The sequence below is a fragment of the Sinocyclocheilus grahami genome, unplaced genomic scaffold, assembly GCF_001515645.1.
Source record: "Sinocyclocheilus grahami isolate Dianchi unplaced genomic scaffold, SAMN03320097.WGS_v1.1 scaffold1430.1, whole genome shotgun sequence".
NCBI classification, from domain to species: domain Eukaryota; kingdom Metazoa; phylum Chordata; class Actinopteri; order Cypriniformes; family Cyprinidae; genus Sinocyclocheilus; species Sinocyclocheilus grahami.
In genome coordinates, this window is record NW_015506609.1 from 123,111 (window position 1) to 136,692 (window position 13,582).

A 13,582-nucleotide genomic window follows, 5' to 3' on the forward strand; every position below is an offset into this window, starting at 1 on the left:
GCTTTATACAACATTAGGAAGATCAGGCCCTTTCTTTCAGAACATGCAACACAACTCCTTGTTCAAGCTCTTGTTCTATCCAGGCTGGACTATTGCAATGCTCTCTTGACAGGTTTTCCAGCCACTTCTATCAAACCTCTACAATTAATACAAAATGCCGCAGCAAGATTAATCTTTAATGAGCCGAAAAGAACACACGTCACACCTCTGTTCATCAATTTGCACTGGCTACCACATGAACTAACAGTGGTATTTTTTATTAACTAACATTATCAAAAATGTATAAATACCGCAACAACTGTGTGAATAACATAAACATGAAAATCTTAAATTAAAAAATCTTAAATAAAAATGTAAAATGTTATATTTGCAACTAACTGAAATAAAGTTTAAGAAATACTTTGCTAAAAAAAAAAAAATTAAGTGAAATAGAAATATTCATAGAAACAAAAATATAAAGAAAAAAAGGTCATCAATATATTTGTCAATACTATAAAATTACATAAATAATACAAAAATAACAGTGCAGGACATTAATGACCCACAGTATCAAACTGTTTACAGTATTGCCCACTATAGTGACATTTGTGCTAGAATAGAACGTGTAGCTCACATGAGTGTTTTGTATCTTTGTGTTATATGCTTCAAAAACAGTAAAACAATAAGCACTAATTTGACTGGAAATTTCAACAGTAAGACCTCCATGAGTTTGGAATCACTGCACCCTGACACTATATCATGGGATTAAATATTGGCAGGAAAAAACCTTTAATGCAACGCAGCTGTTTAGGGTTGACATCCCTCCATCTCATTCCATTTGAACATCTGAGTCGCTCTCAATATCAAACTGCTATTTCCTCCAGCTTGTTCCTGCAAAGTGTCACAGTCACATTAAATATGGCAATAACAGCAATATTTCCTCTGTAATCAGTGAGCATTATGAGTGCTCATCTCTGAACTAAACGCAAATATGGAATCATCCCTCTCAGTGATATTTTCAGAGCAGACTGAAGAGGGAAGGCTTACTTAATCTTGAGGATGCATGAGAGAGCAGATTACAAAAACATTGGCTGCTTGTCAGGAAGATAACAAAACAAGCCTTCTGCAGATGGGACTGAGAGTCTGAGAAATGCATCAGGGTGAATCAGAGTTGTGTTAGGAAACATGCGACCGGTCTCGCGGCTGCAGATGGCATTCATAAATACATAATAACACCATGCACAATTTAGCTCTGTGTCTAACTGTGATAGAATGTTAGGCTCTTGCGAGAAGTTGTTTTTCTAAGAAGTCAGCTGCTCAATGCAGTTCTGGTTAGCACCTATGCAAGCAGAAGCTGTGACATCCTTCTTTCAAAGTATTGCTTATCTGGTGAAAGGTCTAAGCAAACTTGCTGAAGGTTAAAAACTAACCCTTAGTGCCTGTATTTAACCAAAAATCTATTTGGATCGTTGATTATAATAGCACACCCAAACAATTAAAACTAAATAATAATAATAATAATACAAATCTCTAATCTCTCGTTCTCTCTCTCAAAAAAAAAAAACAGTATGTAAGTCTCACTATTAACCTTTTAATGTTTTTATTTACTATCCATTCAAATGATGAGTGTATGAAGCAAGAAGACAACAAATGTCCATTGCTTATTAAAGTTCTGACAGCACATTATTCATATTTCTCATATATGCTCTTTAGGGTTTGTTTTAAAGTTCTGATTATTAAACTTCTGTGATTAATTCAGCACAAATTGCTGCAATGAAAAAAATATATAAATAAAACTTTGTTTTAAAAGAAATGAAACAAATTTAAATAAAAAAATTAAAATAAACAGCCATTGCATATTAAACTGTAGGACATTTTCTTTATTGAATTGTGATCTACACATTTACACTGAAAAGTGTCACATTATGTGTCAAATCTAATATGAGTGTCATGACAATGCTTCTGATTAAGCATTTCATTTACACAGAACTAAAGCCTAAAACCAGAACCTTAACACTATTCTTCTGCTGCATTACAAGCACTGATATTTTCTTCAGGAAATCTATAATATTTTTAGTAAAGTTTTTTATTATTATTTTTATTTTAATATATATTTTAATAGTTTAGCTGTTTTATGTTGTTGTACCATCTTAAAACTGTAACACTTATGGTGTGAGGCTGTGAAAACAACGGCATAGACTGAACCAAGCGGCAACCTTCCGGTGTCTCTCTTGAAACCAACACGGAAGTGACTTAAACTGCAATTCATCGACTGGCCACTGGAGACTGCCTCCAAAAGGAAGTCAGTCCCATAGACCTCCCATGTTAAAACGCCCAACTTTACAGCAGAAAAAAATATGTTTAGAGCCTTGTAAAAAAAGTGTTTTTGTTCTATATAGCTAATTTTGCCCTTCATGACAACTGTGAGGGGGTGAAGCTTTTTATAACTCATCCGTTTAAATTATATTAAGCCTTAAAATTCTGTATAATTAAGGGTGCGGCCACTTGAGTAACAGGTGGATTGGTGCTGCTGTCACCACCGTCGAGCTAGGTGGGCATGGTACCAGCTCCACCTACATCCCAACTCTTTGCCCATTTTCAATTATCCAGGAGTGACGCGCAGTGACATGCTGACAAGATGGCAACGGCCGGCCCCAACCAATTTAGGCTTCAAAAATGCTCTTCAGAAACTTACAGGTGACGTCATGGACACTACGTCCATGTTTTTATATAGTCTATGGACTGAATGCAAGGGTTACACTTTATTTTTTAAAGCCAAATTTGTAAACTTCCTTGTACAACTGTTGGCGCAGGCTAGATTAAAGTGATTATTACGTTTTGAATATGGATATTGTTCTTACAAAAACGCATCGATTCGCTACAAGAGGCCTTTGTTCACCCCCCGGAGCCATGTGATACATTTTCTTTATGGATGGGCACTTTTTATTTCACTTCTTTTGGACTGAAGCACTGCAACACCAGCTGACTGCAATGTTAGAGCTTGGAATAGCAAGGACAATTTTTAATATAACTCTGACTGGATTCGTCTGAAAGAAGAAAGTCATATATACCTAGGATGCCTCGGGGGTGAATAAAACACAGCCTAATTTTCATTTTTGGGTGAACTAACCCTTTAAGCATATTAAACACACCATACAGACATGTAAACAATGTTAAAAACTTGATTTTTAATTAAAATAAATGATATTCATTTGGAGGCTTTTCCCAATTAGTCATAGATGTGATTAATCTGATTAAACATTTCATTTGTTGACCGCCCTAATTATTATTGATACCATGACACCTCCGGTAAGGTTTTAAAAGTTCATGAGTTATGACTGTGTTGAATTATACAGACAGTTTTTGTCTTAATCCCGAACATGTGCTGCAATTCCAGAAAAAAAAATATATATATATTAAATATCATATCCTCTGGGATGAATACGTTAAAATATATGTAGGTCAATCACTTCGGCTCTGATGGGATATGAGGTTCGGCTCATGGAGTTCAACTACAACTGGATATGAAGCACAACCACCTGTTTGGACTCTTCATCTCCCGTTTCATGTTCTTTTCTGCTCTCTATCCTCTGTCTCCTTATCACCGCTCTCCATGCCCTAAACCCCTCACGTACTCCATGCTTCTTTCTCCTTTCTCCTTCACACCATCAGTTTATACTTCTCAAATACATTCCCACTCACACTCTCTCCAATCATTCTTTCCTTCCAGTTTCTCTCTCTCATATGACACAAGCTTCAGTCTGGATCCAGAACACCTGAGAAGAGATGATGCCAACCCCTCAGAGGGCCTCAGATGATGCCAACCCTGAAACAACATAATTTTTATTGCCGAAATAGTGCAATAACAGGCAATATGGTGTCTAAAACGTAAGTCTCTTATTAAAACTTCTAGTTTATTGAACTGTTGTAAAAAATCAATATCACATTTGTATATAGTAATTTTTGGAGAAAAAAAGGCACTCTTCTGTGTGAACTTGATTATAAATATACTTATTTTCTGCCCCCATGTCTTGAATTTGTGATCATTCTGAATGTATTTTAATAGACTGAATCACGCAGTGATCAGGCAGAGCACTAGACTTCACGTAATGCGTGCACTCTGTAGGTGTTTTGAATGTTTGTTTGTTTTTGCGTTGTGAGAATATTGAGTAAAATAGCTCACTTGTCATGGTGTTATTTAACTATATCATGTTATGAATAAACTAAACATTTAGAATTTTTACCTCAGTGTGTTTCTTCTGAGTTTATGTGTGCGGTCACGCTCATTTGTTCTGAAGTCTCGAGAGACAAACAGAGTGAGCTTCAGCGCGAGCTTGTATTCTGTATTCTGCTAACTTACTGCAATTCTCTCTGATGAAGCAGTAACTAGTTTATTGAACTGTTGTAAAAAATCAATATCACATTTGTATATAGTAATTTTTGGAGAAAAAAAGGCACTCTTCTGTGTGAACTTGATTATAAATATACTTATTTTCTGCCCCCATGTCTTGAATTTGTGATCATTCTGAATGTATTTTAATAGACTGAATCACGCAGTGATCAGGCAGAGCACTAGACTTCACGTAATGCGTGCACTCTGTAGGTGTTTTGAATGTTTGTTTGTTTTTGCGTTGTGAGAATATTGAGTAAAATAGCTCACTTGTCATGGTGTTATTTAACTATATCATGTTATGAATAAACTAAACATTTTGGATTTTTACCTCAGTGTGTTTCTTCTGAGTTTATGTGTGCGGTCACGCTCATTTGTTCTGAAGTCTCGAGAGACAAACAGAGTGAGCTTCAGCGCGAGCTTGTATTCTGTATTCTGCTAACTTACTGCAATTCTCTCTGATGACGCAGTAACTTACCGCGGGAAGAAAAAAATCTTCGGTCTGTCCAATGATTGTAAAGTCATTAGGTCCGTCAGACTGAAGATATTTTAGCGGTAATGAGACCAAAAATATTTAAGACCCATCGAATCCGAATTTAAGACATTTTAAGACTTTTTAAGGCCTTATATTAGGAAAACGTTATTTAAGACATTTTAAGACTTTTTAAGGACCCGCGGACACCCTGAAACTTGAATTGAATTGAATTGCATATTAGACAATATAAACTCTATTAATCTTTCACCTCTGATACACCATGATCTCTTCCAGTATCTCTCTAAAACGCTGTTTAGATGACATAAATGCAACCTTTTTCACAAACCACTTGACCTCAAAAGAAACACACAGACCACTCGACAACGCTACAATGAGCTGACTGACATAATCAGTGAAGCACCTTAAAATACCAAATGTTAAAGGATATATTTCTGCATAATTTAGTTCAAAATTGAAATATTTGGTAAGATCCTCCCCAGAAGAGATTAAAACACATTACTCCAGGTTATAAACACTACCTAAAGCATGTCTGTCATCCGACTGTATCTGCTATTATTCACTCTCTTTAAACTGTCTCTCAGCCTTTCAAGTAAATACCAGCTCAGATGCAAACACACACAAACATGCTCATTTACATCACAAATAGCTTGGCTATGAATAAAAATGCCAAAATCTTGCACTTGTCAGGAATTGAGTGATGGGGAAAAAACGCAAAATTGTACCTATTTCTTATTGTCGTTTGCAGAATGAGAGGCTCTTTGTTATTCTCATGGAGACAGAAAATGGAATAGAGGAGTTTGCTGTATTGCACAATGGAGCTATTCAAGAGCCATTAAAAAAAAAAGCCTACATATTCACTTAGAAAACGATTTCTAAGCACTTCCATATAAGGTAAAAATATGCCTGGAGGTTTTCTAGAGGTTTTTATGGTCACATTATAGATCACACGTAATGCAACACAGCCATAAGACTAGTGACCTTTAACCCCAGCTGACAGAGGTCAGAATGGCAGTCTAAAGTTGACCTTTACTGATGTTTTAAAATGAGCTCAGGGTTAAACCACCAAGATTGCCTATGCCAATTCTTTCTTTCTGTTTATTAAACTTTTTATTGAAATGGATAGTGTATTAGAGCTGCACAATACAAAATTGCATCTATGATGAAAACGTATTACAGTATTTCATTTAAATCTACTTCCATTCCATCATTTTGTATTTTGTAGCTTGTGTTTTTGTCTTTTTTTTTCTTGTTGTGTTCATAAATGTATGCATTTAAATTATTCAACAGTATTAATTTTTTGGGATATATTGTCAACTTTATTGCATAGACACTATTGGATGAGAACTGAACTGAGCTGGACGATAACATCACTGAATCAACAATGAACTGCCCTTAACTGAAAAAAAATTACTGTTTACTATTACCCTTTTTTTAGAGCTGCTCTAGAGCAGAATTTTATTTTGTTTGAATTATTGACACACTATATTCCTGTTTAACACTGTAAAGCTGCTTTGACACAATCTATATTGTATAAAGCGCTATATATATGAAGAGTTCCAGTGCAAAAGCCTCTAAAAGCCATCTTGGTCAAAAATTAGATAACGATACTGAGTGAATGCTCTCAACACATAGTATATGTTCACCAAGTACTTTCACTTCAAATGCGCTAAATCCCAGCCTCAACCTATTCAGAAGTACCAGTACTTAGAAACCTATAGCCAGAAAGAAATGCTAATTTTAAAGAAAAACGTGAGACGTACTTAGAGGCTTTTGCATCTGAACTCTTCATATATAAAAGTGACTTGACTTGAGTTGAGTACTATCTCTTATTAGGATCAACAACCGGTCCGAAGCGACGTTTCTCATCAGTCTCATCCACAGATTAATTTTTTATACTTCCATTAGCTATGGAATAAATAATAAACATAAAGGTGCTTGGTGTAAATGTGACTTCTTGAGCTGTGCTTCATACATTGCTACACTATTGACAATGCAATTGACATTTTTTCCTGGAAAATTTCACCAAAACATTGCTAATGTGACCACTCTTTAACACTACAAGGCATACACACAATGTAAATAGGGGATTCACTGTACTATTTACGTTACACATTGACTATAATGGCAACCTTTACAAGAATTCACAACACGGTGAGCTTGATGGGTCAGTGAGCTTATGTTGTTTTTCATACTACTAAAAGGGTCAGTGAACCATAAACAGCAATAAAATAATTCAGGGAGACAGATCTCTGCTTGCTATGATAATTCAGTTTCCAGATAAAAAAAACAGTGGTGGACAGTCATTTTACTTAGTGTACTTAAGTAAATTTTTCAAGTATCTGTGCTTTATCAGAGTATTTTTATTTTGAGAAACTTTTACTTCACTACATTCCAAAGCATAATATTGGACTTTTTACTCCATTACATTTCCTAAAAATGTTGTTCCTCATTATTTTGAACTGGAGAAATTGATAGTAGTGTCCGATTTGTGAACAGGCTGATTCTTTTCAATGAACCTGTTAAATCGGTTCACAAATCGATTCATTTGCTAACTGATCACTGATTCAATGATCCAGTCAGAGTGAGTCTCCAGTGAATTCACAAGTCTGACTCCGAATGAGTCAAGAATGGATATTCTCGGAGCTTGAGTGTGCGCACAACTGATGCTGTGAAAAGTAAGTTACCAATGCCAAATTTTAGGATTGATTATTTTAAATGAAAATCATATTCAGACCTTATTCAGACCCAAATCATATTTATTAGTTGTTTGTGAACTAAATCTTCTGTAAATGAGAGAGTTGTTTAACCCCACTGCATGAAATGCTTGAATGCTGACATGTCCACGTGTGTATCACTGTCTGAAAACCCCCCAAAACAAAACAAAACATAACATTAAGATAATGCAAATTAATGCCCATGCATCTTACCCTCTACCATAGCAGTTTCAAATGATATACAACTAGTATGTACAGTGGGTACGGAAAGTATTCAGACCCCCTTAAATTTTTCACTCTTTGTTATATTGCAGCCATTTGCTAAAATCATTTAAGTTAATTTTTTTTTCCTCATTAATGTACACACAGTACCCCATATTGACAGAAAAACACAGAATTGTTGACAGTGTTATTCTTAAAATGTTATAGGCTACATTTCCCCTAATGTGACATTTATTTTTATATTGTTTGTCAACACACATTTAGTTTTTCCTCATTTTTTAAATACTATACCAGGGATCCTCAAATCTGGCCCACGAGATCCACTTTCCTGCAGAGTTTAGCTCTAACCCTAATCAAACACACCTGAGCATGCTAATCACAATGTCTTCAGGATCATTAGAAAATCACAGGTAGGTGAGTTTGATCAGGGTTGGAGCTAAACTCTGCAGTGCATTGGCCCTCCAGGGCAAGATTTGAGGAACACTGTACTATACGTTATATATGTATCTGCACCCACTAATCTACCTTATTAGCGCTGGCTACTTGACTATTCATAATCATTCATAATGATGTCAGACCACCCACCAAGCCTCCCTCCCCCAGGTATTTTGAGCAATGGAATTATATGGAATATATAATATAAAATTATTAATATACAATTACAAAAGAAATGCACATTCATCGATCAGTACTTTTTACTTGTAATACTTAAGTACATTAAAAATGACATACTTTTGTACTTTTACTCGAGTAAAACTGAAAAAGAGTACTTAATACTTTTACTGGAGTAATATTTTATTAGGGTATCTTTACTTTTACTCAAGTACTTGATTTGTGTACTTCATCCACCACCGCAATAAAAGTGCTTTATAACATATAAATTCTATAATTGTTTTGCCCTATGGTGCACACTGCACAGAAAAACAGGTGTGCTTCTTTTGAAATGTTTTTTCAAACAATGATACCTTCTGCCCTTCCTTCTGAAAATAACCTTTTAGTTTCTGCATGCTCTCCTTCCTGTTGTGTTGAAAGCTCTTCACTGCAATAGATGCAATGCAAAGAAGCAATTAGACAAATGGCATATACACTCAAGTAATGCACCTTCTTTTATCTATTTCAAGAAAAGCTTAGTCTATAGATTGAGTGTATTCATTAAAAAGTCTTCAAGCTACCCTCCATTTCCTGGGCCATTACAATGCGGCTGTGATCTAAATTCTATGCCAGTCCTCTATGCCCTGACTCTCCTCATTTTCTTCACTTCGACCTGCTTGGAGAGTACTTTGTCTTGTAAAAAGTCCAAAAAAGACTGCCAGACTGCTTTGAGGGTTCTTTCGAGCCTTGCCGATACTCAGGAAGTCAGGCTGCTCGATTTGTATGTGTGTCAGCACTTGCGTCCTTTCTTCTAACCTACATTTGAAAAACCAGACTGGCCAAGATGGCAAGGGAATGCAAGGTTCATATGTAGTTAAAATAAACATTAACTCTGCCAAGTAACATTAATGTGGTCCTGCAATTTCTGAAAAGGATAAGGCTATCTCTCCCCAAAAGGCTTACAGTACAGTCAGACTCAGACTGTGACTCCATTGCACTGGTTCATCTCCGCATTTGGCAGAACAACCAGAAGGTGATGGAGATACCTGTTCCCTTTTCTCAGGAGATCTGCAGCTCAATTCATTATTCAACTGTCTGAACTCCAGCACAACTTCCTGGACAGTTTTACCATTCACAGATAAATTCAGCACCACTCCCAAATCTCCACCTTATTAGCTGGATCTAGATGCAGTTTTTTGCTAATATATTTCAATGGATATGTATTCAACAACTAACTGCACAGCAATTTGAAAAACAGTTTGCAATAAAAATCTGTCAGCAGTATATTAAGATTTTGAATGTTATTTTTAGTATGAACTTATGCTCAAATGTTAAAAAAAATAAAAATGTTTTATTTACTCAGAGTAGTCCACTCACGACTGCTGAGATGGGAATTAGGAAATCTTCCAGTTAGTCAGTAAGAAGTGTGAAAGAAACAAAATAAGAGTCATTTCAAAGATTGTGTGAGGGTGTTCAGCAAATGTCAGTGCCTTGTAATCAGATACATTTTTCTTCAGTTATATGTATGAGTTAGTCATTTAAAGAGGTTACTTACTGATTTCGTTCAACTTGTAGAACCAATTTCAAGTCCTGGGCTGAGACTAGAATCTCCCCTCTCTCTGGGAACTGGTCCTGATGAAACAGAAATATAACTCTGTTCACTTTAAAAATCAGAGCTATCCATGTCATTTCTGTCAAAAGAAATGAACTGGTGTCATAAGACAATTAGTTGAGTTGCCAATGAGTTGGTATTATTACTTTATAATCATTAAGAATTGGCAACAAACCCATATTCCTCTGTAAGGCAGAGGTGTAAAGAGTACCTGAAAACTATACTTGAGTAAAAGTACAGATAGCTTACAGCGAAAATGACTCAATTACAAGTTACAAGTCACCAATCACAAAACGAATAGTTTTGTAAAAGTCTTAGAGTATCTGATTTTAGCAGTACTTAAAGCTACAGTCCGTAAGTTTTGCTTCTTTTTGAAAACCTGCAATTGCAGCTGTGTGCAGAATTATCTTCCTTGCGTGGGTTGTGCGCCGGCATGGCTCCAGCGTGGATGAATCTGTTTTGAGGAGTATGTGTGGCAGTCAGTCACCGCACCGGTGTGGATATTGTACTTTGCACTCACAGATTCTAGCCTACGTATTGGAATATCTAACTCAAATAAGCATTTTCACTGGATATTGTCATCTGAACAAGTAACAAGTCTGCCACATTTGTTCTGACCAACTGAGGAAAAAAGCATTACAATAAATTGTGCTACCAATGCTGATTTAATCTAAATTAGCTCATATCACATCAAACCGTGCAAATTATTATTAGTTATACTTTATTCTCAAATTGTTAATGTTAACATCATCATTGCTTGACTATGAGTATAGTGTGTATAAGCGAGTAGATTTCAATTTCTGTACAGTCTAATCTCTAATTGTCATACCACTCAAATTTCATATTAAGAAAATTATTTTAACCCAAAAAGAAAATTATGCTCCCTTATAACAGGTTGTCTTTAAAATACAAATCTTGTGTAATCCCATCTGTAATCAGAAGCACATTTAAAACGGGAATATAATTTAATTTCATTCACATGTGTTTCATATACACATAATCATTTCTGGATTACAATCCGCCATCAAAATGATACATTTAATTATTCCAGCTGCTGTGAGAAAAGGCTATAAACGATCCGCCACCTGCAGGATCCTCACATGCGATAGCCTAGTAGCCGGGACAACTTCTTTATGTTTACAGATGTGATGTAATAATGCAGCGGCATGCTCGAATTTCCCGCGAAAACCTACCCGTACCACTTAAATTAGAAAACATTATTATAAGCTAACCGTTGTGAATCGGGCTAAAGTAAGGCGATAGTTACGAACACTGGCTGGTTATGTACTTGCTCAAATATTGATTTTGGATTATTTTTAACCAAAAAAAGTTACGGACTGCAGCTTTAAGTATTTTACTCATACTTAATGTAGACTCAAAGATGCATTAGAGAAATGCCAGTGAAAAACAAGACACATTTGGTTTTTGAGTAGAGCAATCATGTTTATTTTTGTGTAAGTAAAATTAAAAAGTCAAAGCCTCCTTGCGCTAGACGTGCTGGTTTCAGCTTCATTGCTGGCTGCAGTAATGTCCTCATCTCATATATAAAACACTAGCGATTCACAACTACCTGCTAATGCACTCGCATTCACATAAAGAAGCCTTGTTGACAAGTTTAGGTGAGTAAGGGCAAACGCACAATATATAGTACCTTTAATGCCATGTAGATGGCAATATTGCTTCTTTTGTAGCAGAAATAATCTGCTGCAGAAAAAGTTAGGTGTCATGCAAAATGTAATTAGTAACTGCAACACTCATTACAAATATATTGGTGTAAACCAAGTACTTATACATATTCAAAAATGTAGCGAAGTGTAAAAGTTGCTAATACCTTTGATACTCAGTAAAACTACAAAGCAGCCAAAAAGATACTCAAGTACAGTAACTAATTACATTTACTCAAATACATTTCTCCACTGCTGTAAGGTAACAAAACAGAATATTCAAAAGACAAAATGCAGGTCAGGACTTAATATTATCTAATAGTCTGTGCAACAAAGTTGATGTCAACAGAAAAGTTTTTCATAAGTGAAGTAATTTGATGAAATATTCAAAAGACAATTTGTCTTTGGAATAATGTGCACTGATGAATATTGGGCAATAAGAATGGCAATGTGCACAACTATTTAATGGTTTGGGGTCAGTGAGATTTAAAGACTTTTACATTGTTACAAAAGATTTCGGTTTCAAATAAATGAAAAAATATATATCATGGTTTTGCAACTGTTTTCAACAGTAATAATAATAAGAAATGTTTATTTGAGCACCAAATCAGCAGATTAGAATTGTTTGTCTAGAGCAGTGTTTCCCAACCTTTTTTTAGTCGCGGCACCCTTTGGAAATTTTAACAAACTTGTGGCACCCTACAAAATTTATTTTGTCACAATATTTGAATTTCTAACTTCGATATGATAATTTGAAAAGTATAGATATTCGGTACAACAGGGAAGAATTGCAGAATATAATTTCAATTCAATTCAATTCAAGTTGATTTGTATAGCGCTTTTCACGATACAAATCGTTGCAAAGCAACTTTACAGCAAATTAAGTTTCTACAATATTTAGTGGTAGCTTATCAGTGGTGACCGTCAGTTAATGTACATATGGCAGAACTGTACCGAAAAATCAATTAAAGACGTAATCAAACAGACGACACTATTAACAGCAATTATTATATGATGCAATCAAACTTATAGCAAAATGTGGTAGTTCTGTATGTTGTTTTGGGGTTGGCATCATCTGAGGTCCTCTGAGGGGTTGGCATCATCTCTTCTCAGGTGTTCTGGATCCAGACTGAAGCTTGTGTAAAATGTCATACAGATATTTTTAATATTATTAAAAAATGTTGTCCATCAATGGTGGCAATCAGTAGGCTAATTTCTAATGAAGAGTCCAATTTATATGACATATTTTAATGTAGGCTTTTATACATACTGTATGTAAACATTATTTAATTACCATTATAAATAGCTATCTCACAAATATTTGCTCACTCTGTGTTTTTTTAATTTTACAGTGGGGTAATTTTGGTGCAGTAGCACGAGATAGCTTGATTTCTAACTTTGAATTGAATAAAAAATGACATGTAAGCAGTCAGTAATAAAATAAGAACAAATAAAGAAATGAATAATGATAGCACAAATAAAAAATAATGACAGGCCTTCGAATTAAATAAATTGCTTTTTAGTTTTTCAGGTAGGTCTAACAGTAGGGTTAAGATATTTAACATTTATTTATTTTTTTATACCAATTATATAAATAATGTTTAGTCCTAGAAAGCTATTATTATCAGAACACGTGAGCATAACAGCATAACATGCAGATCAATGAATGAGAGGGCAGCGTTACCAGACTTGCCCATATACCACACCATGTTACACACAGTAGGACAGTAGGGAGACAGCAACAATACTGTACTACATATGATAGATGTTTCCTGTCAGCTTGATTTTTGAGTGGACTTTGTTGTTCCGATTCGTATGAACGGTATATGAGTGGAGCGACTGAGCGGAGTGCACACACATAGAGCGGATAATACACAGAGCGTCACACCATGTGAAAGTGAAACCTGAGCGGTG

General features: G+C 35.2%; 1 protein-coding gene across 1 annotated transcript in view; it reads right to left on the reverse strand.

The window, feature by feature from the left end:
* Positions 1-13,582, reverse strand: part of LOC107570237 (disintegrin and metalloproteinase domain-containing protein 19-like) — a 100,751-nt gene that overhangs the window by 59,919 nt on the left and 27,250 nt on the right. The window contains exon 2 of the mRNA XM_016256447.1: positions 9,948-10,024. Coding sequence (XP_016111933.1) covers positions 9,948-10,024 — 77 coding nt within the window. The remainder of the gene's footprint in view (positions 1-9,947; positions 10,025-13,582) is intronic.